At 44.6% G+C, this 27351-nt stretch overlaps 1 protein-coding gene across 6 annotated transcripts in view; it reads left to right on the top strand.

Annotated features, from left to right (window-relative positions):
* Positions 1-27351, top strand: part of BCL2L13 (BCL2 like 13) — a 104375-nt gene that overhangs the window by 37763 nt on the left and 39261 nt on the right. For all 6 annotated transcript variants that reach the window (XM_030215110.1, XM_030215114.1, XM_030215112.1 and 3 more), the window contains exons 3-5: positions 10236-10346; positions 11469-11625; positions 19809-19878. In XM_030215110.1, the coding sequence (XP_030070970.1) occupies positions 10236-10346; positions 11469-11625; positions 19809-19878 (338 nt within the window). The remainder of the gene's footprint in view (positions 1-10235; positions 10347-11468; positions 11626-19808; positions 19879-27351) is intronic.

Here is a 27351-nt window from a genome sequence, read left to right as displayed (position 1 = left end):
ATTTCAATCCTACCAGAAAGTATCCTTCCTCAGCCAGCTCCAGACCTCTGCCTCCTTCCCTTCTTACCAGTGTGACAAAGTTATTCCAGGATCTACTGGACTAAGTTTGAAGATAATCCTTCTGCAGGTGGACAGGAGCATATTTTCCCTTTGCATTTCACCATTTTATTCCCACAGACTTTAACCAAGCAGATCACCCAGAAGCTTCCTGCCACACTGCATGCTCAGCCATCTTGCCCTGGTGGGACACTCTTCATCTGTTTTCTCCTCAGAGGCCTATCTAATATGGGTCTCCCTACAGCATAGCCATTTGAGTCATCAAAACACACAAGTCTCTCCACCACAACAAGGTGGTGTCCGTTCAGAGGGGGAGAAAATATGTTTTCATTGAAGTTGATGGTCCACTTAGAATAAAAGAGGCAGTAGAGGCCAATCTCATGACATAATTCAGGTATGTGTGTGTGATAGAAACAAATGGGAGAAAGTCTCAGCTAACTGTCCAAATGCTTAGGACAGCCAGAGAGTTAGATCCAGCACTGGACACAAAGGGGCAGTGACGGCCCTACCATTAGGCCAACTGAGGCAGGGGCCTCAGATGGCACTCTCCCCTCCTCTCAACCCTCTCCCCCATGCTTACCTTATTTTTTTCATTTCTAAAAGGTGGCAGTGGCAGCAGCGGCAATTCCCATAGGCTGCCCTGCCACTGGCAGTGGCATCTTCTCCCTACTGCAGCCTGCCTCTTGATGTAACTTCCAGTTTCCTCAGAAGTGGGACACGGCAGAGGGAGTGAAGAGGTGCCCAGGGCAGCCTATGGGAATTGCTGCCACTAGAAAAATAAGGTAAATGCAGGGAAGAGGGTCAAGGAGGAAAGGGGGAGATGCTAGACTGGGCATGGGCAGGGGCGGCATCTCATCTCTGCCTCAGGCAGCAGATTACCTTGGGTGGCCTTTGCAAAGGGGCAGTTCTATAAGTGGATGTCCCCTTTCAAACGCTCCAATGCCACAACTGAGATCCTATTTTATAACAGTACATGGGGGCCCAGGCTATGTTATAGAATACTAGTGTAGCCTAGAATTGGTGTACCTAACATTTGTACACTCCCAGTTACATCAGCCATAGACCTGGCATAACTGTGCTCATGTGAATGCAGCAAAGGCACTCATAACTTATACTATGTCATGTTCCATCTATGTGAACTCCCCTCCTTGTGTTTACATGCCATGCCCCTTATGCACACCCTTCCAGAATAGCACTTAGTCACTTTGCTGTCACCTATGCACATTAACCCCTGAATTCTATATAGGTGACCCAAAGTTAAGCCCAGAGCCCAGACGTGTGTAAACGAATTAGTCAATTGGGTGCTAACAACCAATTATTGGCATCAATTAGAGTTCATTGGCAGTAATTTGGATTTATGCATGTATCTACCCCATACCATATTCTGTAATGCTGCATGCCCACAGTATCTTGAGTGCAACCCAAAAGAGGTGTGACCATGGGTGGGGCATGAGTGGGTCAGGGGCATTCTAAAAATTTAGGCACAGTGTTATAGAATTCAGAGATTGCATGCCAGGATTTACAGCAGGTTTCAGCAGACGTAAGTCCTCATGCCCAAAGTTGGGTGCAGGAATCCGCTCTATGATTATTCTATAATAGGCACTTTTCCTGGAGCCTATTTTTCAGTGCCATTTACTGAATCTGACCCTCACTGTACATGTACCTGTGAAATTGCTGTTATTCTGTATATGGATGCACATATGTGGTGCGCAATTGTGAGCACCCAGTTATAGACTTGCTTTGAAATGAATGGAACATAGGTGCCTATTTTTCCTTATAGAATATCAACATAACTGCGTAAATAGGCGTGTAACACTTAGGTGGAGCACTTATGCCAGCCATTTCTGTGCTGCTGTAGGCTAGGTGAGGTCACAAAACTTCAACAGCCAGCTAAACCATTCCCAAGCAAGCACTTTACCAGCAGACTCTCAATTCTTAATCCAACTCTTCTTTAATGTAGCAATCATAGCAAACCAAGAAAATCAACTTATCGTTCAGTTGCTTGGAAAGAATTGTTGCCTTCTCCAAATAGAGTCCATATCTCGCCAGAAGCAAGGAGATGGCCAGAACCTCAGCCCAGCTGAGAGGAAAAGCTGTAATACTCTAAGGGGAAAGTGTGGGAATCAATTGGGAATAAATATCTTAGGAAAAATGGTGAAGAAGTTTGATGGAATCACAGTAGATTAAGGAGGGATCAGCCCCTAGAACAGCTACTGATCACAAAGGTATGCTAGGAAGACAAGGACTCTCTCACATAGCCCCCAGGGGCAGAAAGGGAGGGCTTGCCCCTGCTCAGAACCGAGAGCCAATAGCGAAAGCTCACAAAGAGTCAATCACATAGGGATAGCAGCCCTAATACACAGACAGTGCAATTGAACACAAATAATACTCATACTAAATATATACATGACAATGCACCCTGCCTCCATGAACATGGGGGCAGAACAAGGTCAGATATATACGTGCAACTGGCAATATTCTATAAGTTATGCACATGAGAGTCCTGCCCAGGCTCCGCCCATGTGTATGCCCACCTGTAAAATACACACTGAGTAAGTTATGGACATATTTACATGGGTATGTGAGCAGCTGAGATAGATTATGATGCATTAGTTAAGTCTAGTTATCAACGGTGAAAGGACTAGGGAGTGAAAAGTCTCTTGATCAAAATACTGCTGGACTGACCTTAATTGTCGGAGAACCAGAAAACTGGTTTTGGCTAAGTGGGAAATTTGCTGAGTGAAAGTGAGATGAGTCAAGTATGACTCCCAAATAAAGAAAAGAATTAACTGGCTGTATATTGTGCCACAGAGTTAGAGGATTGGAGGGAATAGATACCCCCCTCCCCCGTGAACCAACATGCAACAGTTTTCTGTGTGTTAAGTAAAAGCTGGTGTGTAGACAGCCTGTTCTCAGGCACAGTACAGGACATGGCCATGTAGACAAAAACACAGGCAGCGTGGTAGACAAATATCCAGGATCATAGTAATTGTCAAAATAATAAAGAAACCTAATTGATTTATTCATGGCCAATGGTGTGGAATGCTTATGAGGTACTGTTGTTATCTCTGGAATATAATAGCACAGCACAACACAGCTTCCAGTAAAAAAAAGCCTAATAGCAACTATTACATGTAATTGAACTTTTCATTAAAGGAATGATTGGAGAAGAAAAACTAATTAAAATTAAAGAAACCAGTTTGATTGCTCTATTTTATAGCCCTGTTCTACAAGGCCAGTGGAATGAGAGTCTAATTTGTTTACTATGCATCCAGGCTCTGGGTGATGGAATAGGAGGAGAAAAAAAAGGTAGACAGGCAGAGAGAAAGAAAATCAGAGAACAAAGCTTGTAATAGAGGAGGCTGCATCTCCATGGAGGCCCCCAGTGACAGATTTCCTGAGGCAGTGTTTTAGTACTTCCTAGGTGAACACAGCGCTGCAGAAGGTGCAGAGATGAGACTGGTTGCCATGGCTACTGTGAGCCGTGTAAATGACACAGATTGATAGGACACAGCACAACTTTGGATAGACTAGTGGGTAGGAGCCAAAAGTAGTCAAGGCAAAATTGTTTTTTTGTTTGTTTATTTATTTACAAGATTGATAACCCACATTATATCAACATTCTAAGCGGTTTACAAATTACACACACAATAATAAACACAAATAAAACATGAAAATCTGATCACTGCTAAATTCTCAATGCCACTGAAATTCCTGTTAAATAAGATGATACATTATGAATGGAAATGATTAGCACAAAGCCTGGCTAAATAAGTCTTCAACCTCTTTCAAAAAATCTAACTGTGATGTAATTTCTCTCAAATCATGAGGAAGTGAATTCTATGGTGTTCTGGTCCAGCTACAGAAAGGATCCTAGCACATAGATCTGCATAGGGAACCTGTTGGAATATGGAATAACAAAGACACCCTTATTCATAGAGGGGAACTGACGAGGTGGTCTGAATACACAATGAAGATGCAATACTTAAAGGTGCATCATTAGTCATTAGGAGCATTCCAGGAAGGAAGAGAGTTATACAGCCCCACACTGCAAGTGTCTCGATGTTTAATAACAGAGACACCGCTTTCGCTTCATACTTGTCACAAGTAGGGAAGAGCGTAAATGTGTGAAAAGCAACAGGACAATCAGTTGCCATTATTGCATGTATTTATTTGCTGGATGGCAAATAAATACATAGCCCAGTTAACGTGTGAGACCTTTCTGCTAAATCAATGGGTGGCAGTAAGGTCTTAGGCCCAAAATGAATGTGCGCTCATTTTAATTTTGCTGCATGTCCATTTTTGGCCACAAAAAAGGCCTTTTTGCAGGCACACTGAAAAATGGCCTTCATCCAATACATGCACCTACACCAGCGCAGGCCATTTTTTGGTGCGCCTTATTAAAAGGGCCCCTATATGTTCCATCTTTGCTTTTACTCTACGTTGTCTATTAAAATGTTTTATTATGTATTGTGCTGACATTGTAATTTGTTACTTGCATTTGACAGCATGCACCTGAAATATTTGATCAATAGTCTGACATTTTCACAATTCGTAAGATCTAGAAGAATTTGCGATTCCACCCAGCGGTATGGTGAAAAATCTGGAGATCTGAGGGAGAAATTTTTGGAAAGAGGATACCCCAGGAAACTGATCAAGCAGGCTCAAAAAAGAGCAAGATTTAATGATCGAGATTGGCTTTTGAATCCAAGGAATAAACATCAGGAATCGAGAATTAATTGTATTTTAAAGTATAGCAGACAATCAGAGAGGGTAGTGTCGATCATCAAAAAGCATTGGTATTGCAGACGCACGAAGGGTTTAAAGAACAGAGACTGATGGTATCCTACAACAGGGACACCAATTTACAAGACACACTATGTAGATCGGATGTGTGGACAAAATGGGAGAATGGTAGAGGGTATCATAGCAAATGTGGCAGATGTTGTATGTGCTCAAACATTATGGAAGGTACTTTATTAATTTGGCAACATGGTCCACAAAGAACAGAAGTCAAGGGGAATTCAGACTGCGATTCGGTAAATGTGATCTATGCATGCAGATGTCCCTGCAGTAAAATTTACATTGGTCATACATCCCGCAAGTTTAAAATGAGAATAATTGAACACAAACATGGTATAACGCATAGAAACCCGGAAGCACCAATGGCACAACACTGCATGAATGAAGGACACACGTTTGACCAAATGAGATTTATAGTCATAGTAAGATACAAAAGGGAAAGGGGGGGGGGGGGCGGGATATTAAAAAACAGTTATGGCAAAAGAAGCAGAGATTTATATTTCAGTGCAACACAGTAATACCATATGGCATGAATAAGAATATTGAATGGAAGGTGTTTTATTAAGACTGTGTGCCCTTTAAGAAAATACTACCCTGTTTCCCCGAAAGTAAGACATCCCCCGAAAATAAGACCTAGTAGAGGTTTTCCTGAATTGGTAGATATAAGGCCTCCCCCGAAAGTAAGACCTAGCAAATTTTTGTTTGAAAGCAGGGCCGCCGAGAACCGGACAAGGCCGCCCCCGGGCTGCCCCCCCCCCCCCACCCAAGGTCGCTGGGCCCCCCCACCCACCCTCCGTCGCTCCCGGAACTAACCTTAAACGCCTCCTTTCACCTTCGCAGCAAGCAGCAGCAGGGCAGACCTCTCCTTCCTTCCGTGCCCTGCCCTCGCGGACGTTACGTCAGGCGAGGGCGGGACACGGAAGGAAGGAGTGGCCTGCCTTGCTGCTGCTTGCTGTGAAGGTGAAAGGAGGCGTTTAAGGTTAGTTCCTGGAGCGACAGAGGGCGGGTGGGCCAACCCCAATCCAACCCTGATGTTTCCCCGAAAAATAAGACAGCCCCTGAAAATAAGACCTAGCGCATTTTGGGGGGCAAAAATTAATATAAGACAAGTGTCTTATTTTTGGGGAAACACGGTAGTAGGCGATTGGCTGATAAGCCTGGATGGCGTTTATTTAAATTCCACAGCCATCTTGAAGCAGGAAACCGTACTTGGCACAATATTGGTTGAATATTTCCTTCCTGAAGCAGCAAAGCAGTTTGCGAAACGAGAAGTTCTTGTTGAAGGAACAGAAAGAAGTTATGATGAAGGAATAAGGAAGGAACAGAAAGAAGTTATGATGAAGGAATAAAAGCAGTATGCATACCCACTGAAGGACAAGTCAGCACCAGGATTGTACTGGGAACGCACCAGCCGGACGTTAGAGAGACTGCAGTGGGACAGCACCATTGATAGCACAGTGCAGTGGAACAGAAAAGCAAATGAGATAAGTACGGGGCCGACGGTGGGCAGTTGGCGTGCTTGGACCTTCAGGTAGGGAAAAACTGCTAAAATAGTTAAGGATTCTAAAAGTCAGATTTCACACTCATGAACACGGGAGTTTTGTTCTCACAGCGGGGGGTTATTTGCATAAAGACCGATGGTTGGATAAACCAATGGTTTTCTCGTAGTATGAGTTTTTTTACATTGGTTTTTTAACTATCCGTCCTGGCAATAAAAGAAAAAGGACCAGTGATAAGATTAGCTCCAATAATAGCATTGGCGCTCTTTTGCAAGTAAAGAGCCTTTTTCACTCTTTGGGTGAATTGCCAAGCGTGGATGCATTGAGGTCCACTTAAATAAAGTAGTTAATGCAGATACAAGCTGGGAGAACAATACCCTAGCACCACCTAGTAAGAGTTTAAAGAAATTGATTTGGAACCAGTGGTCCCCATAATCAAAATTAGTAGTATACTATCAGCCTTATTTTTGAAAGTGATGGGTGCCCAGATTTCAACCCAAATCGGGAGATGGGCGCCCATCTCGCAAAGGCACCCAAATCGGTATAATCGAAAGCCAATTTTAGGCGCCTGCAACTGCACTTTGTCACGGGAACGAGCAAAGTTGACAGGGGCGTGTCGGAGGCGTGGTGAAGGCGGGACTGGCTTCAAGTGTATTTCTCAGTTTGTGAAATGGTTTTGTTATTCCATGTCTGAGGTATTTCCATTCAAATGTAGTATGCCTCAGTACAGTTCTTCATCCTTCAGTTTGTTTGGAGATGAGTCTGATAAACCTGTGTCTGAATTTAAAATCTCAACCAATACAGTAACTTCAAAAATGAATAACCGTTCCCCTTCTACTTTTCTCGTTCCCAATTCATAAAGTAATGGCATGCAGCAGAATATCTCATCTTGATCACATATACACAGAATATCAGAAGAATATCAGAATACCTCATCTTGATCACACGCAGCCCCTTGCTGGAAGGAAAGTTGTGGTGATGTGTTTTTGGGGGGGGGGGGGGGGGGGGGAGTGTTACACTTTGGGAGGGGGGGGAGGGTGGCATGCCAGGAGGTTGTTTGATGAGCTTTGGTGGATGCATTGGGGACCTGTACTGGATGGCGAACAGGCTAGGAATGCCACGGCATTTAACAACTGAATATCACCTTATACAGAAACTTTTTGGTTGTGCCCTTGCTTCATCCCTCCACTATATGGATAGTGCCATGGCAATTAGATGTATTTTCACCTTGGCACGGGGATACTTCTATAAAGAGGACTCCAACATTTAGGTGCCAATAATTCATGTAAATAAGCAGAATACCAGCTTGTACATGAGTGTGGGGGCATATACTCGCATAAATGCCAGTATTCTGATAATTAACTATTCTATAAGTTGGGCAGACTGGATGGCCTGTACAGGTCTTTATCTGCCGTCACTTGCTATGTTACTATGCATCAGACTTCCAGTCAATGGAACAGTGTCAGCCTACAGAAAGAGAGCTGAGTGAAGGGACTGTTGTGTTAATAGCTGTAAGCATATGTTATAGCTGCTAGGTATCAAGAATGCCGAGAAACCTCGTGTGATTGGTCACTTCTGCTTGTGACGAACCCGGAAGTACGTGATGTCAATTCAGGAGATGGATACAGAGAGTGGGAATGCCTCAGCCATGCAGTCAGCTTCAGAATGTTGGAGGTGCGTTTTATTATATAGGATGGTGCCTAAATGGGACAGTGCATAGTTTGAAGGTAGGCAAACACATGGATGGAGCATGGGTGGGGTGCACAGTTACACATGTATATTATAGAATACTATGATTTATGTGCACTTTTTAAGCAATCTACCGTAGGTGTGAACTTGTTCACCAGCTCTGTAGCTGGTACATAAGTACATAAGTAATGCCATACTGGGAAAAGACCAAGGGTCCATCGAGCCCAGCATCCTGTCCACGACAGCGGCCAATCCAGGCCAAGGGCACCTGGCAAGCTTCCCAAACGTACAAACATTCTATACATGTTATTCCTGGAATTTTGGAGTTTTCCAAGTCCGTTTAGTAACGGTTTATGGACTTGTCCTTTAGGAAACCGTCCAACCACTTTTTAAACTCTGCTAAGCTAACCGCCTTCACCACTTTCTCCGGCAACGAATTCCAGAGTTTAATTACACGTTGGGTGAAGAAAACTTTTCTCCGATTTGTTTTAAATTTACTACACTGTAGTTTCATCGCATGCCCCCTAGTCCTAGTATTTTTTGAAAGCGTGAACAGACGCTTCACATCCACCTGTTCCACTCCACTCAATATTTTATATACCTCTATCATGTCTCCCCTCAGCCGTCTCTTCTCCAAGCTGTATAGCCCTAGCCTCCTTAGTCTTTCTTCATAGGGAAGTCGTCCCATCCCCGCTATCATTTTAGTCGCCCTTCGCTGCACCTTTTCCAATTCTACTATATCTTTCTTGAGATGCGGCGACCAGAATTGAACACAATACTCAAGGTGCGGTCGCACCATGGAGCGATACAACGGCATTATAACATCCTCACACCTGTTTTCCATACCTTTCCTGATAATACCCAACATTCTATTCGCTTTCTTAGCCGCAGCAGCACACTGAGCAGAAGGTTTCAGTGTATTATCGACGACGACACCCAGATCCCTTTCTTGGTCCGTAACTCCTAACGTGGAACCTTGCATGACGTAGCTATAATTCGGGTTCTTTTTTCCCACATGCATCACCTTGGTGTAAGTGGTTGTACCTAAATTATAAGCACATACTGATGTATCTACTTTCCTTTAACATAGTAACACAGTAGATGATAGCAGAAAAAGACCTGTATGATCCATCCAGTCTGCCCAACAAGATAAACTCATAGCATAAGATATGATGTGATACTACATTTGTATACTTGATCTTGATTTGTCCTTGCCATTTTCAGGGCACAGACCACAGAAGTCTGCCCAGCACTGGCCTTGTTCCAACTTCTGAAGTTGTCTTCGAAGTTCCACTCCAGCCCATGCAAATCTGTCCATCCACGATTAGGGCACAGACTGTAGATATCTGCCCAGAACTGGCCTTGTTCTCCAACTTTTGAAGGTGTCTTCGAAGCTGCACTCCAGCCCATCCAAATCTATCCATCCACGATTAGGGCACAGACCATAGAAGTCTGCCCGGCACTGGCCTTGTTCTCTAACTCATAGGTGCCTCTTATAAGAGGCTTGGAGAGACTAAGAGGGAGGAGTGGCCTAGTGGTTAGGGTGGTGGACTTTGGTCCTAGGGAACTGAGGAACTGAGTTCAATTCCCAGCACAGGCAGCTCCTTGTGACTCTGGGCAAGTCACTTAACCCTCCATTGCCTGCTGCATTGAGCCTGCCATGAGTGGGAAAGCACGGGGTACAAATGTAGCAAAAAAAAAAGAATTTATCAAACATCACCGGCAAAATAGATCGCCAGTGATCTATTTTGGCGGCGGCAGCGCAACAGCTGGCCGGAACTGTATTATCGAAAATAAATGGCCGGCCATCTTTTTTTCAATAATATGGTTTAGCCCGGCCAAATGCCAGAGTTCGCCGAGTTTGAGATCGCCGGTTTTGTTTTTCAGCGATAATGGAAAACAATGCCGGCGATCTCAAACCCGGCAAAATCCAAGGCATTTGGTCGTGGGAAGAGCCAGCATTTGTAGTGCACCAGATATAGAAGTGAAAGGACCAGAGAATGGCGAAGAGGAACATGAGGCTGTGGTAATGTTTGCACAGAGAGCTTTTAATAGAACTGAAAAGCAGAGGGAATGAGATACATGTAGATGTTGGGGGTGGGAGACTCACAAGAATGGTAGGAGACCTGCGATCTCTAAGAAAAGTTTTCTGTTTAATATTGCTTATTTTATGCTTTTGTGTTTCAGGAGCTGAGCAGCTTATTCCAACCCCTTCCCCTCTGGAAAAGGAGGTTCTAGAGAAAGTTAAGGCAGAGATTGAGGAGGAGTTAAAACAACTTGAAGAGGAGATTTCAGAAGGTTGGTTTATTCATTTGGCACCTGTGAAGTGAATAATCATTTAGAAGCAGCTCTAATTAATTTAATGTGTATACTCTGACGATAGTTCTGTGTATGAAGCACATTGCTGTAAAGTTTAAAAAGCATACAGAACTTACCCGCATGATGCGTGGATGCACAGTAAGAGTAGTGACTGTATACTTACAGTGAAAACAAGTTTACGGTGCCATTTCAGCATCATCCATACATTGAGTACTAATTACAAAGTGGCAGATACAAATAATATTGAGAGAACTTAGGGTTCATATGAGTAGTTTCATAGTTTCTTAATGTGTTTTCTTTAACCATTGATAAGAGATTCTCAAACAGCCATATGTAATAGCTTTAGTATTGTATGATAAGACCATCCAGCTGTTGTTCAGCATTACAGGAATCCGCAGGAAAACAAAGTACCAGGTAGACTCTGGTTTCAGGTGCAGGACAAGTGACAGATGGAAACTACCTTTACAATCTCATACTTAATTGCATACTAACTAGCCCAGTGAAAGCCAACTGTCTTACAAAAGAGCTGCATTTCAATAATTTATAGGAAATGCTGATCCTTATGCCTATGGGCAGATATTTATAGAATGAGAGCAAGGAGGAGTTTGGTTCTCAAAGCTATTCAGTTGGATTTATTTCAGATTGTTAAATTAAGATGTGGTGTTTAAGGATGGCCTCTCTGTTCGTCTATATATAACCCAATTAAGTGTTCATTTCTCTCACAAGACGTTCTGGTGCAGAAAGCAGGGCTGTGGAGTCCGTCATAATCAGAAGCAAATTTGGGTGGAGTTGGAATCAGTAAAAAAAAGTACTGACTTCTAATCCAGCTTCAAAATAATTAAAAAAAAACATGATACATGGTAAATTTATCATTTGCTCGCTCTCTCTCTGTATGTATGTAGATGGATATATTTCTACATCATTGTCCTGGATTTAAAGCCATATTTAACAGTAATTTAGATCCAGTTAAAGCTTAATATTAGTAGGAGCTGGAGTGGAAGTTGACTTCACATCCCTGGAAGAAAGCAGCTGCTTTGATTGCAGAGAAGGGGTGTGTGCAATGCTTTGTGCTTCTAAATTTATTTTGGTCTTTGTCCTCAGCCTTCTCCAGCACAGGCTTTGATTGTCAAACTTCCCCTGTCTTCAGTCCTGCCAGTCCAGAGAGCTCAATAGAAGACTGCCTGGCTCATTTGGGAGAGAAGGTGTCTGTGGAGCTCAAGGAACAGCTGGACAAAGCACTACAGAACTTGCTCACCAAGTGAGTCAATGTGCATTTAAAGCAGCTACTCGTGTTGTCCAAAACTCATAGCACCTAATAGACTACTGTACTTAATGTGTTTATTGATATGTGGAAATGCTCTGTGCCATTTTCTCTGGGTGATCCTGGAGTACACTTTATCCAGTCTGGTTTTCAGATTTCCATAATAAAAATGTATAAGAGATCAACATGCAATAGACTGGCCACTTAATTTTACTTTCCCCACCCGCTCCCTTTTCTACCTATGTGGTTACCTCCTTTAGAGATATTCCATCTCCTATTGGGGTAACTCAAGTGATGGTACCTTCTCAAACGATTTCCTTTGTCAAATTTTCTTCAATTTTACAAGCTACTTATCCCTATCAGCTGCCTCAATCTAACAGAGATCCATCAGGAAATTACCTTGAAAGATATATGGGACTCAAACCAGCAAGTGAAAGGGATGCTTCAAACTTTATCTCTCAAAATGTGACCTTTTATAAGGAAGTAGTGGAGAAATTAACTAATGGGGATTCTAATATTGATATATTAGATTTATCAGTTGTAGAAACAGTCTGTCTATCTGCAAGCTATTTTTGTCTCAGCAATTAAGGACTCATAATATTTGTTTCAAGTTAGAAATGATGGAAAATTCTAAGAGTGAGGAATCTTTTTTTTTTTTTTTTCCTGAATTTTCCTTGTACATGGGAATGGGACGATATATCGCCTTTCTGTGGTTTTTGCAACTACATTCAAAGCGGTTTACATGGTATATACAGTTACTTATACATATTTGTATATATTTATCTTCTGAGATTTTGCTTAGGAAGTATTTAAAGAAGATTTTAGGTTCAGCTACAGCTGATACTATACCAGTTTCTAATTGTTATTATTTACCGGATAAAAGTAAGACTAAGTTGGATCATCAGTGTGTTGATCAATTAGTTTCCCCAGAAATAGATTTAACTGCCTTTCTTGAGGATACTCTGGATGTTATTACTACTAGATCTACTCTTTTGGTAACTTTTAGCAGTGAAAAGGATAAGTCCCTGATTTTGAAACATTATTTTCTGAAAAAAAAGATGTTTTTTTTGTGGTGCAAAGATGTGTTTTTCCTAATGTTTCTAGGGCAACTCAACTTAGATGAACATTAGATGAAATTCCAGCCAACCGTTCATGGACAAACTTCACCCTCCTTACCACAAAAGAAGTCTCTGTGGCACTTACCAAACTTTCCAAATCTCACTGCCATCTCGACCCATGCCCCAACTACTTAATGAAAAATGCCCCAGAACGCTTTATCATAGATCTCACCTCCCACCTAAACCTTCTGCTACAGCAAGGTTCATTGCCCACTGAACATGGCAAGATACTGCTTACACCAATACGAAAAAATCCTAAGAAACCAGCGAGCGATGTCACCAACTACCGCCCCATTGCCTCCATTCCTCTACTAATTAAATTGATGGAAAACAGGGTGACCTCTCAAATCAACGACTACATACAAAAATTCTCCATTCTACATGAGTCACAATCGGGCTTCCATCCAGCCCACAGCACAGAAACTGTCCTACTCACCCTAATATCCAAATTCAGACAAGAAATTGCATTTGGAAACAGTATCCTCCTTCTACAATTCGACTTATCCAGTGCATTTGACATGGTAGATCACAACATACTAACCAAACTATTGGACAAACTTGGAATCGGCGGTAACATTATTAACTGGATAAAAGGATTCATCACCTCAAGATCCTATCAAATTAAATCACCCACTGATACCTCATCCCCCTGGTCATCTATCTGCGGAGTACCTCAAGAATCCTCTTTATCACCGATACTCTTCAATCTAATGATGATCCCACTAGCCAAAGCCCTATTCAGACATGGTCTAAACCCTTTCATTTATGCTAATGATGTTACTATATTCATTCCCTTTAAATCAAACCTAACAGAAATCTCTGATAGAATATCCATGGGCATGAACATCTTAACCTCCTGGGCCAACGCCTTTAGGATGAAATTGAACAAAGGAAAAACACAGTGCCCAATCCTTTCATCTCAGCACTCCACAATTCCCCCATCTAATCTCACCATCTCTGGCACTACAATCCCCATTTTTGAAAACCTGAAAATCCTTGGAGTGACACTAGACAGCCACCTCTCCCTCAACAATCACGCCACATCCACCACAAAGAAAATGTTCACAATGATGTGGATATTGAAACGCGTAAAACCATATCTACCCCAGAAAACATTCCAGAATTTAGTGCAATCCACGGTACTTACCCATGCTGATTACTGCAACAGTATTTAATTAGGCTGCAAAGCCTATATCCTAAAAAAAACTTCAGACCGCCCAAAATACAGCAGCAAGACTCATCTTTGGCAGATCACGATTTGAGAGTGCAACTCCTCTCCGTGCAAAACTGCACTGGCTCCCAATCAAAGAACGTATCAATTTCAAAACCTAGACTTTAATCCACAAGATAATACACGGAGAATCTCCGAATTTTATGATGAATCTGGTCGACCTTCCAGCAAGAAACATGTCTGTATCCTCACGAAAGTACCTCAACCTGCACTACCCCAGCTGTAAAGGTCTCAAGTACAAAACTTATTATGGATCCAATGTCTCCTTCCTGGGCAGCCGTCTATGGAACGCTCTCCCTAGACCTATCCGAGCAATCCATGACCACCTACCATTCAGAAAAGGACTAAAAACCCCTTCTATTCAAACAAGCCTACCCAAAAGACCCAGATTAATCTCATGAACCCCATCTACCTTACATATACTGAAGAGAAAACGACATTGACCCAGAATCTATCTCCCACCTTACCCTCCTCTCTCTATCACCTGTCTCTACCTACCTACCCATCCATCCTTCTATTATGTTATACTTAATTTCCTATTTTACATAACAAAATTCTGTGTTACCTATTACTATGTAAGCCGCATTGAGCCTGCTTTTAGTGGGAAAGTGCGGGATACAAATATAATAAATAAGTAATAGATGTAAAGCTTTTTTAGCTTTTAAATCTAGAGTAGTTGCCTAGGGACTTCATTTTTCCTGAAATACCCTCGTAAGTGTCTGCTTAGTTTTTAAGGTAAAGATGATACTTTTTTGTATTCGTTACAATTGGTGCAATTTCTTAAAGGTCATGAGAAAAAATGTCTTAGATTAGTGGAGTAAATGCTTTATAGCAACGCCGTGATGTAATATAGGTTTAGGACCTAATTATTCTTTGTTTAATTTTTTTTTTGCTATCATAATTCCCTCTTTCCTTGATGTGGGCTAGATGGTTATGATGGAAATATTATTTCTTTAATATTTCAATTAGCTGTATACATCTAAAAAAATTTAAATGGCGAAAACAAACAAACCCAAAACAAAACAGGATACTTGGCTAAATGGACCCTTGGTCTGACCCAGTAGGGCAGCGTTTGTGTTATATACAGACTTAAGCAAGCAGTGCTTGTAAATCTATCTCATGTATACTCATTATGAATATTCCATAAACTAGATTGGCCAGGGGGATACTCTAGCACCAGCTTGAAAAACACTGCCTTATGCTTCAAATTAGAGAAAAAAATACTGGCTCAAGCTTATTCTCTCAGCAGCTGATGTCAGCCAGTAAGATGGTTAATAATGTGGTTTGCAAGAAGAAATTTGTAAGTACTAACATATTTGATGAGCTAATAGTAACATAGTAGATGACGGCAGAAAAAGACCTGCATGGCCCATCCAGTCTGCCCAACAAGATAAACTCATATGTGCTACTTTTTGTGTATACCCTACTTTGATTTGTACTTGTCCTCTTCAGGGCACAGACCGTCTAAGTCTGCCCAGCACTATCCCCGCCTCCCAACCACCAGCCCCGCCTCCCACCACCGGTTCTGGCACAGACCGTATAAGTCTGCCCAGCACCATCCCCGCCTCCCGCCACCGGCTCTGCCACCCAATCTCAGCTAAGCTCCTTAGGATATAACATCTCTGTACACTTCAATACCTCAAGATCAGGCTCTGGAGACTAAACATAGTAACATAGTAACAGATGGCAGAAAAAGACCTGCATGGTCCATCCAGTCTGCCCAACAAGATAAACTCATATGTGCTACTTTTTGTGTATACCTTACCTTGATTTGTACCTGTCCTTTTCAGGGCACAGACCGTGTAAGTCTGCCCAGCACTATCCCCGCCTCCCAACCACCAGCCCCGCCTCCCACCACCGGCTCTGGCACAGACTGTATAAGTCTGCCCAGCACTATCCCCACCTCCCGCCACCAGCTCTGCCACCCAATCTCGGCTAAGCTCCTTAGGATCCATTCCTTCTGAACATGTAGCTTGAAAGTTGAAAAGAATCTAATCTTTGTATGGAAAGCACAAGTCTTGTTTTTACAAGATGACATATATGTAGTGACTTTGAGAAATAAACACCAGATTGACATAAGTAGCTCCAGTGAAGTACATCCTTTAAATTTGTTAATCATTTAGATTTTCTATTTTGGCCCCCAGTTGTTGTGCCAGAGACTTGTGTTCAGATTATTTGATGCAGAAAAATGTGAATTGGCACAAATGTGAAATTTTGTGATCACTAGTGCTCGTTAACAAGGCCTCAACTTCACTATCATCTTCATGTATTGAGTAGTTGTGTATAATTTGAAGCAGCTTACCAGTGGAAATGTGAATATTGTAATTTCCTCTATGCCTTTTCCAAATGATAATTTGAAATTATTGACATTAGGACAGGAATGTTTTAGAATGAAATTGTGCCTATCTTAGGGAGTTATATATATCTATAAATGCTGACAGGAGACTGATGATATAATATTGGACTGTGTACAGTGGGATCTTCTGATACTGAATATCTCTGGCTTTTCATGGAAAAGGTCAACAATAGTAAAATTGCATATGACGGCAGATAAAGATCAAGGTAGCTCATTTACTCTGTCTACCCAGTAAGGTGGTCAGGGTTGGAACTGCTGTCCCATGCAGGTTAATGAGAAATCAGCTCTTACCCAGAGAATTTCTATGAAGTAGGTTCACCAGTCATATGAGTGGGTCACCTGGACATACATGGAGCTGAGTGTAACATACATTCCAGCAATTTTTGATAAAGACAGTCTTCACAGCTATTGTATGGGATCTCAGGCTCTTTGTTTCTTTTCTTTTTTTTTTACTGCCTCAATCCAGACATATTTCACCAAATCCCACTGTTTTCTTTTGTGATTATACAATTTTTTACTCTTGGCCTAGGCTCAAAACTTAATTTTTTAATTCTCAGACTTTTTGGCTCTTCATTAAAGTTTTAGATTTGAGGTGGAGGAGTAGCCTAATGGTTAGTGCACCAGCCTAAGAACTTGGGGAACCAAGTTCAGTTCCCATGGCTGCGTCAGTAGCCTACTTGAGGTCAGCCTCCGTTGAAAAATTTGTAAGGCTGCGACATGGTCTTCAGTCCACACATTCATATCTAATTACTGTCTTGAGCAGGATACCTGATGAGCCAGTCTGTTCAGACCAATAGTTCTGCAGAGTTTGTTTGGGGTCTAGAGTCCAACTCTATCCTCCTAGGCCCATTTTGTTCTGTTCTAGGCTTCACTCAACTCAGATTGTACATAGTTTCAGGTTAACTACTTTTTTGCCCTTGCTGTTGCGAGGTCTAATTGACCACTGGTTGTTGTTTTCGGTGAGCCTGGTAGCTTGGGATTCTTTCATGTGAGAATTATAGGCCTGCTTGTCCTCAGAGAGGTGAAGATACTTGTAGCAGTATTCTCCGAGGACAGCAGGCCTTATATTCTCACATACCCTCCCACCTCCCCTTGGAGTTGTCTCCTTTCTTATGCTTTATATTATACTGCTGGTTCCGCGCTCTCGCTGTGTGCAAGAGAGCACTCACGCATGCACAGTGGAGCACGTCTCGTGCTCAAAGACCTATTTAAAACTTGTTACGAGCTCCGATCCGGCAACGGGGACCCTTATTACCCACATGTTAGAATATAAGGCCTTCTGTCTTGGAGAATACCTGCTACAGGTAAGTATCTTCGCTTTTCAGATAAAGTGAAAATTTACCTGTAATGGTTGCTGCAAAGAGGTCATCAATCACAGAAAAACCCTTCCTCCTCCCTTTGGGAAGAGTTCTTTCCTTTCTATAAACTTGGCTTGATAGGAACTGAGTGGCAGCAGATTGTTCTTGAAAGTTAGTTTCATTTTGGTGTCATATGACTCGCATGGCTGAATTTGAGGGATCTGCCAAGTAACCATTCTCAATGTTACACTGTTAACACTGAGAAACACAGCAGATGCAAATACTCGTTATAAACAAGCTTTGTGGGAAGTGAATTTTTTTTAACTTTTTTTTTTTTATATTTAGGTCAACCATAACATAAGGCTACACATAAAAAAAAAAGGATATATCCACCAAATATAGTGTAAACTCAACAAAACAATGGATGAAACTTAAGTGCTAATGGAGGAAAAAGACCTCAGAATTGTCTGCAGATGGGGAAAAATTCCCTAATACTTTTTGTCTGAACAGTCAGTCTGCGGACCAAAGGAGCTTCTATGCATTGTCTCACCAGACTTCTCATAATCACAAAAAACCTCCAGAAAGTGTAAACAACAATTTCAGTATTCAGTGTTCACTCATTCAGATAGCATATTCAAATTTATATTCAAACCAAGCACACTTGGCTTTGTAGACATAATCTTCTCCCAAACAATGTTTAAAGCTGTGATCTTTTTCCAGTTGTTTGGGAGCAGATTATGACTACAAAACTAAGTGTGCTTGGTTTGAACAAAAATTTGAATATAAATGAATATTGAATCTGAACATGAGTGGACATTGAATACTGAAATTGTTGTTTATACTTTTGCACTTTTTTGCAAGTTTTTTGACCTATGATTATGAAAAGTATGGTGAGACAGAGCATAGAAGCTCCTTTGGTCTGCAGACTGTCTAGTCAGACAAAAATTATTGGGGAATTTATCCCTGACTGCAGACAATTCTGAGGTCTTTTTCCTCTATTAGTCATCTTCAACTCCTCCCTCTCCTTCTCTGCCCATATCCAGCAGACAGCCAAGACCTGTCGCTTCTTTCTCTATAACATCAGCAAAATTTGCCCTTTCCTGTCTGAGCACACACCCAAACTCTCATCCACTCTCTCATTACCCCTCGCCTTGACTACTGCAACCTACTCCTCACTGGCTTCCCACTTAACCATCTATCCCCCCTTCAGTCCGTTCAGAACTCTGCTGCGCGTCTTATCTTCCGCCTAGACCGATATGCTCATATCACCCCTCTCCTCAAGTCATTTCACTGGCTTCTGATCAGGTACTGCATACAGTTCAAGCTTCTCCTACTAACCTACAAATGCACTCAATCTGCAGCCCCTCACTACCTCTCTACCATCATCTCCCCTTACACTCCTACCCGTAACCTCTGCTCACAGGAAAAATCCCTCCTCTCAGTACCCTTCTCCACCACTGCCAACTCCAGACTCCGCCCTTTCTGCCTCACCTCACCCTATGCATGGAATAAACTCCCTGAGCCCATACACCAAGCCCCCTCCCTACCCATCTTCAAATCCTTGCTCAAAGCCCACCTCTTCAATGTCGCTTTCGGTACCTAACCATTGTACCTCTATCCAGGAAATCTAGACTGCCTCAATCTTGATTGACTGCACTTTTTGTCCTTTAGATTGTAAGCTCCTTTGAGCAGGGACTGTCCTCCTTTGTTAATTGTACAGCGCTGTGCAACCCTGGTAGCGCTTTAGAAATGTTAAATAGTAGTAGTAGTAATTTCATCCGTTGTTTTGTTGAGTTTACAACCATAAGATAAAACAAAACATGGCATGCCTAAAACAGCAGTGACCTCTTCCTTTTTCTTGACATGATGTAGTTTTCTATATTGGCTCCCAAATTTGTTCAAATCATTCCCTGTTCCCCAACCTCCATGCTTGCATTCGTTCAATTAGCTATAAAGTTAGAGTTACTAAAGTGTGCTACTACATTAAAGCACTTTAATACTGTTAATGCACTTTATAGTGTCTAGATCCTACATACGGTAAAATAATGCCCATTAACAATGTTAGCATATATACAACTGTAATGATAGTGCATCTTAGTAACTCTAGCTGCTGGTGGCATGTGAACCCAGATTTTTTTTTTTATAGTATCATTTGTTTTGTGTGCTTAACTTTACAGAGATCTTACATATGAGGAGTTCAGAGAACAAACACTGAAAATCGCTAGTTATACCAGAGGATGGAACAAGGTACCAACTAAATAATATCAAGTGCTGTATTGTAGAGCCGTGTTTCCAACATTGTCCTGGTGGCACACGGAACCAGTCTGAGTGTATTTTATTAGTTTAGGTACAAAGGGTGGTTTCTCCGAGGACAAGCAGGCTGCTTGTTCTCACTGATAGGTGACGTCCAACAGCAGCCTAGGACTGGAAAATCTTCCCTAGCAACAAAAGTTTGCTAGCCTTGCGCTTCCGTGAGCACCGCGCATGCACGGCCGTCTTCCTGCCCAAACGCGAGCGTGCTCGTCAGTCTTCTTTTTTCCGTGGTTCGGGAACGCTGCTTTGCTGCTTCTCTGCCCAGGATCCCTCTTGCGCTTTTTATTTGTTTCTTCGCCCGTTTTCGGCGATTTTTCCTTGTTGAGTCTTTGACTCTTCTTTTGTTTTTTCTCTGTTTAAAAAAAAGAAAAACAAAACAAAAGAAAAACCCTTAGTTTTCTTAGTTTTTCCCCTTAAGTGTCCTTTCTTTTTTTGCTCGCAGCCATTTTGGGCTGCCCGTTCGGGTCTTTTTCTTTTTAGGTGCCTTTTTTTTAGGCACCATTGCGTTTGACCTCACCGGCGCGATTTTTCTGCCCATGTCCTCGAAGCCTACCAGCAGCTTCAAAAGGTGCATGCGGTGCAGCCTGACCATCTCCCTTACTGACAGACACGCTTCGTGTCTTCGGTGCCTAGGTGAGAGTCATCGACCTGACGCCTGTCTTCAGTGTCTCCAGTTGAAGAAGCGGACTCAGGCGGTGCGTTTGGCTCAGTGGAACGTCTTGTTCGGAGCCTGGTCCGGTCCTTCGACGTCGACGGAGCCAGCGGTACCGAGGGCATCGGAGGGTGCATTGTTCTCCGGAGCACAGGTAATGGCTGTCCAGAGACCCCATGCTGGTAGCAGTGAGCCATCGAGTGGGTCTCCACCTGCCTCGAGGACTCCTGCTGTGCAGGCCCACCGGGACTGACCTTCTTCGGATCTGGCCCCGAGGAGTCGTTTGGATTCGATGTCCTCCTCTTCGGCACCGGGAGGTACCGGTACCGAGCTAAGGCCAAGAAGCATCAGCATCGGTCACCATCCCGACACGGTGCCGAGAGCTCCGGGGTGCCAAAAGAATCGGCACCCGAGAAGCACCGATGCCGGAGGGACCGCTTGCTCTCTATTCAGGAGATGTACCCGGCGCCTTTGCCTTTTTCTACAGCCATTCTCAACGAGAGCCTCCGAGCCGTTCTCCCAGAGATTCTGGGGGAGCTGTTGCGCCCATCTCCGGTACCTTCGGTGCTTGCACCGCCGGTACTGTCTTTTTCGACACCGTCGGTGCATGCGCCGCCGGTGCTGTCGAGGGAGGCGGCGGCTGGCTCATCACCCGTGGTGCGGTCTCCAACTCCAGTACCGCTTGCGGTGCCGGGGACGAGTGCCACCCAGGCTGATTCCCCGCCATCATCGATGGAGGGAGCTTCATTGCCTCTGGCGCGGGAGTCTTCCTCTTGACGACACCACGATGGACATCGGTCCTTGGAGGCGAGACGGGCTAGGCTTCGGACTGAAGTTCATGAACTCATGTCTGACTCCGCAGAGGAGGGCTCATGGGAAGCAGAGGCGGATACCAGGTACTTCTCGGTCGAGGAGTCTTGTGGTCTGCTCTCTGACCCTACTCCCTCGCCCCAGAGGAAGCTTTCTCCCCCGGAGAGCCTTTCCTTTTCATCTTTTGTCCGGGAAATGTCTACGGCCATTCCCTTCCCGGTGGAGACTGTGGATGAGCCCAGGGCTGAGATGTTCGAGATCCTGGACTATCCATCCCCTCCTAAAGAATCGGCCACTGTTCCTCTGCATAATGTCCTGTAGCATACATTGTTGATGAACTGGACGCATCCATTAACTAATCCCCACATTCCCAAGAAGATTGAGTCCCAGTACCGAATCCACGGGGATCCAGAGTTGATGAAGACTCAGTTGCCTCATGACTCTGGAGTTGTGGATTTGGCCCTTAAGAAGACCAAGAGTTCTAGGGATTACGCTTCGGCGCCCCCGGGGCGTGAATCTAGAACTATGGATTCTTTTGGGAGGAAGGCCTATCATTCTGCTATGCTCGTGTCTAAGATTCAGTCTTACCAGCTCTACACGAGCATCCACTTGCGGAATAATGTGAGGCAGTTGGCGGGTTTGGTTGATCAGCTCCCGCAGGAGCAGGCCAAGCCATTTCAGGAGGTGGTCAGGCAGCTGAAGGCGTGTCGTAAATTACTGTCCAGGGGTGCTCACGATACTTTTGATGTTGCATCCAGGGCTGCCGCTCAAGGTATAGTGATGTGCAGACTCTCATGGCTGCGTGCCACTGACCTAGACAGTAGAGTCCAAAAGCGTGTTATGGATGCTCCTTGCCGGGGGGATAATATTTTTGGTGAGAAAGTCAAACGGGTGGTAGATCAGCTCCACCAGCGGGATACCGCTTACGACAAGCTCTCCCACCCGGGCGTCTTCAGCATCTACCTCAACTGGTAGACGTTTTTTGGGGGGTAGGAGGACTGCTCCCTACGCTTATAATAAGTGCAGTTACAATCCACCTTCCAGACAGCCTGCTCAGGCTAAGCCCCAGCGCGCTCGTTCACGTCAACAGCGTGCGCCTCCTCAGGCCCCTGCGGCTCCCCAGCAAAAGCAAGGGACAGGCTGTTGACTGGCTCCAGCAGAGCATAGCCGAGATAAAAGTATCTGTGCCAGACGATCTGCCGGTCGGAGGGGGGTTAAAGTTTTTTTCACTGAAGGTGGCCTCTTGTAACCTCCGATCGGTGGGTTCTTCAAATAGTCCGGCTGGGATACTCCCTCAATTTGATATCAAAACCTCCAAATTGCCCACCGGGAGCTCAATCTTTCAGCTTCCAGCACAAGCAGGTTTTGCAGAGGAACTCTCTGCCCTTCTCAGCGCCAATGCGGTTGAGCCCGTGCCACCGGGGCAAGAAGGGCTGAGATTCTATTCCAGGTACTTCCTTGTGGAAAAGAAAACAGGGGGGATGCGTCCCATCCTAGACCTAAGGGGCCTGAACAAATATCTGGTCCGAGAAAAGTTCAGGATGCTTTCCCTGGGCACCCTTCTTCCCATGACTCAGGAAAACGATTGGCTATGCTCTCTGGACTTAAAGGACGCCTACACTCACATCCCGATATTGCCAGCTCACAGGCAGTATCTGCGATTCCGTCTGGGAACACGGCACTTTCAGTATTGTGTGCTACCCTTTGGTCTCGCCTCTGCGCCCAGAGTGTTCACGAAATGCCTGGCTGTAGTAGCGGCGTCTCTTCGCAGACTGGGAGTGCATGTGTTCCCTTATCTCAACGATTGGTTGGTGAAGAACACCTCAGAGGCAGGAGCTCTACAGTCAATGCAGATGACTATTCAACTCCTGGAGCTGCTAGGGCTTGTGATAAATTAACCAAAGTCCCACCTTCTTCCAGTTCAAAGACTAGAATTCATAGGAGCTCTGCTGGACTCCCAGATGGCTCGGGCCTACCTTCCCGAGCCGAGAGCCAACAATCTTTTAGCTCTCGTCTCTTGGGTACGGGCATCTCAGCAGATCACAGCTCGGCAGATGTTGAGATTGCTCGGCCACATGGCCTCCACAGTTCATGTGACTTCCATGGCCCGTCTTCACATGAGATCAGCTCAATGGACCCTAGCTTCCCAGTGGTTTCAGGCCACAGGGGATCTAGAGGATGTCATCCTACTGTCCACAGAATTTCTCAAATCCCTGCATTGGTGGACAATTCGATCCAATTTGACCCTGGGATGTCCCTTCCAAATTTCTCAGCCACAAAAAGTGCTGACGACAGATGCATCTCTCCTGGGTTGGGGAGCTCATGTCGATGGGCTTCACACCCAAGGGAATTGGTCCCTCCAGGAAACCGGTTTTCAGATCAATCTCCTGGAGCTACGAGTGGTCTGGAACTCTCTAAAGGCTTTCAAGAATCGGTTGTGCAATCAAATTATTCAAATTCAGACAGACAATCAGGTTGCCATGTATTATATCAACAAGCAGGGGGCACCGGTTCTCGCCCCCTGTGTCAGGAGGCTGTCAGAATGTGGCTTTGGGCTCGCCGGAACGGCATGTTTCTTCAAGCCACGTATCTGGCAGGCGTAAACAACAGTCTGGCCGACAGGTTGAGCAGGATCATGCAACCTCACGAGTGGTCTCTCAACTCGAGAGTAGTACGCAAGATCTTTCAAGCGTGGGGCACCCCCTTGATAGATCTTTTTGCCACTCAGATCAATCACAAGGTCCCTCAGTTCTGTTCCAGACTTCAGGCCCACGGCAGACTAGCGTCGGATGCCTTTCTCCTTCATTGGGGAATGGGCCTCCTGTACGCATATCCTCCCATACCTTTGGTGGGGAAGACTTTGCTGAAACTCAAGCAAGACCGCGGAACCATGATTGCTCCTTTCTGGCCCCGTCAGATTTGTTTCCCTCTTCTTCTGGAGTTGTCCTCTGAAGAACCGTGGAGATTGGACTGTTTTCCAACCCTCATCACTCAGAACGAGGGGGCGCTTCTGCATCCCAACCTCCAGTCCCTGGCCCTCACGGCTTGGATGTTGAGAGCGTAGACTTTTCCTCCTTGGGTCTCTCGGAGGGTGTCTCCCGAGTCTTGCTTGCTTTCAGGAAAGATTCCACTAAAAAGAGTTACTTCTTTCTATGGAGGAGGTTTACCGTCTGGTGTGACAGCAAGGCCCTAGATCCTCGCTCTTGTCCTACACAGACCCTGCTTGAATACCTTCTACACTTATCTGAGTCTGGTCTTAAGACCAACTCTGTAAGGGTTCATCTTAGTACTATCAGTGCTTATCATTACCGTTTAGAGGGTAAGCCGATTTCTGGACAGCCTTTAGTTCGCTTTATGAGAGGTTTGCTTTTGTCAAAGCCCCCTATCAAACCTCCTACTGTGTCATGGGATCTCAACATCGTTCTCACCCAGCTGATGAAACCTCCTTTTGAGCCACTGAATTCCTGCCATCTGAAGTACTTGACCTGGAAGGTCGTTTTCTTGGTGGCAGTTACTTCAGCATGCAGAGTCAGTGAGCTTCAAGCCTTAGTAGCTCATGCTCCTTATACCAAATTTCATCATAACAGAGTAGTCCTTCGCACTCACCCTAAGTTCTTGCCAAAGGTGGTGTCGGAGTTCCATCTGAACCAGTCAATTGTCTTGCCAACATTCTTTCCCCGTCCTCATACCCGCCCTGCTGAGCATAAACTGCACACATTGGACTGCAAAAGAGCATTGGCCTTCTATCTGGAGCGGACAAGCCCCCACAGACAGTCCGCCCAATTGTTTGTTTCTTTTGATCCCAACAAGAGGGGTGTGGCTGTAGGGAAACGCACCATATTTAATTGGCTAGCAGATTGCATTTCCTTCACTTACGCCCAGGCTGGGCTGACTCTTGAGGGTCATGTCACGGCTCATAATGTTAGAGCCATGGCTGCGTCAGTGGCTCACTTGAAGTCAGCCTCTATTGAAGAGATTTGCAAGGCTGCGACGTGGTCGTCTGTCCACACATTCACATCTCATTACTGCCTTCAGCAGGATACCCAACGCGACAGTCGGTTTGGGCAGTCGGTTTTACAGAACCTGTTTGGAGTTTAGAATCCAACTCCTCCCCCCTAGGCCCATTTTTATTCTGTTCCAGGTTGCACTCTCTGTTAGTTGTTAATATGTTAGGTCAATCTCAGTTATGTTCTTGCCGTTGCGAAGCCCAATTGACCATGTTTATTGTTTTGAGTGAGCCTGGGGGCTAGGGATACCCCATCAGTGAGAACAAGCAGCCTGCTTGTCCTCGGAGAAAGCGAAAGCTACATACCTGTAGAAGGTATTCTCCGAGGACAGCAGGCTGATTGTTCTCACAATCCCGCCCACCTCCCCTTCAGAGTTGTGTCTTCCCTTACCGTAGCTATGTACTGGACTGACAAGCACGCTCGTGTTCGGGCGGGAAGACGGCCGCGCATGCGCGGTGTGCACGGAAGCGCGAGGCTAGCAAACTTTTGTTGCTAGGGAAGATTTTCCGGTCCTGGACTGCCGTTGGACGTCACCCATCAGTGACTACATCAGTGAGAACAATCAGCCTGCTGTCCTCGGAGAATACCTTCTACAGGTATGTAGCTTTCGCTTTCTCTCCTTACCCTTACACCCAATGTACCCCCCCCCCCCCCCCCCCCATGACATAATTTTTCATTTGCTCTGCAGAATTTGGCACAGGAATCAGGAACAGCTATGGGTCACGTGGGCTGAAGGGAGGTGAAAGAGCATGGTTGCTGGGAAGATAAGAGACTTCAGTGGATGGATTTCGCTGGACCGAAAAGAATAAGGGAGGTCTGCTGGAACCTGTTTGGCAGGGGGAGACCATGATAGGGGTTGAGGGGTCTTGTAGCGAGAGAAGATGGGGACAGAAGTGGTGGACTTGCTGAGGGAAGGGAGGGAGAAAGCTAGGTGTGTTACTGGAGGTGTAGGAGAGATGAAATAGCTGAAGAGGGGCGAATCATTGGAGGTTGTTTAGAGAAATCTGGGAATCTTCCTGAGGGGCTGGAGGAGAAAAAGCTTGTAGTCTTACTAGGGGTAGGGTAGGGTGGGGAATGAGAACTGGAATGAATGGGGTCAGTCTGGAAGGTAGAGAGCAAGGTTCAGGGTAAGCAGAACACTTGGGGGTTGCACCTGGGGTGGGGGAAGAGAGAAGGGAGGGAGAGGAAGACAGTGATGATATTGTGTTAAATGAACAAATAGTCTGTAGAATTTTAAAATATTCTCACCAGAATTTCTTTTTTGTGTGTGTGCGCAGAATTTTCCGAGGAGTAATTTAAGGGAAGTGGTTTGTTATGAATATCTGTTTGTGAAATATCTGGTTAGAGTTACTGATGACTTGGCAAAGCGGTGTTGCCTATTCCTTGTTTAAATAGTTGGGTCAGGGCGGATTATGTTAAAACCACATATATCTTTATAATAGGCAACATGGAGTCTATCAAAGTGCCAGACCACGCCACACTAATGGGTTATATCCATCTACCAGTGGAAGGAGACAGAGAAAATAATTCTAAGTAAACTGCCCCTTAAGGGTATCATGCAGCCTGGAATGTTCAGTTGTTTTTTTTTCTATGTCTCCTAGCAGATGATGGACAGATCGTGCAGCTGCTCTGGGTTGCTGGCTGGTAGCTCCTGTCCCAGATTCTTCTTGTGACAGTGGAGCCAGGGGTGTGCTGGTAGCCGTGTTGGGGCTAGTTTTAGATGATACTCAGTGGTCCTGAGCTCCTCATCTGCCAGCTAGGGTGATATCCAGTGAACCTGGTTCCCTCCCCTCCCCGTCCTCCCCTGGCTGCCTTTATAGCAGGGTGGTGGTTGATTGATTGTGGCATGGAGTAACTTGTCTCTCCTTTTGGGGGGGGGGGGGGTTCTTCTCTTCTGTGGTGATAAGTATATCTGAATTTCTGCTTCTGAGGTAAGCC

Source organism: Microcaecilia unicolor, chromosome 9 (genome assembly GCF_901765095.1).
Source record: "Microcaecilia unicolor chromosome 9, aMicUni1.1, whole genome shotgun sequence".
Classification (NCBI taxonomy): domain Eukaryota; kingdom Metazoa; phylum Chordata; class Amphibia; order Gymnophiona; family Siphonopidae; genus Microcaecilia; species Microcaecilia unicolor.
This window is presented reverse-complemented; position numbering and strand designations above follow the sequence as displayed.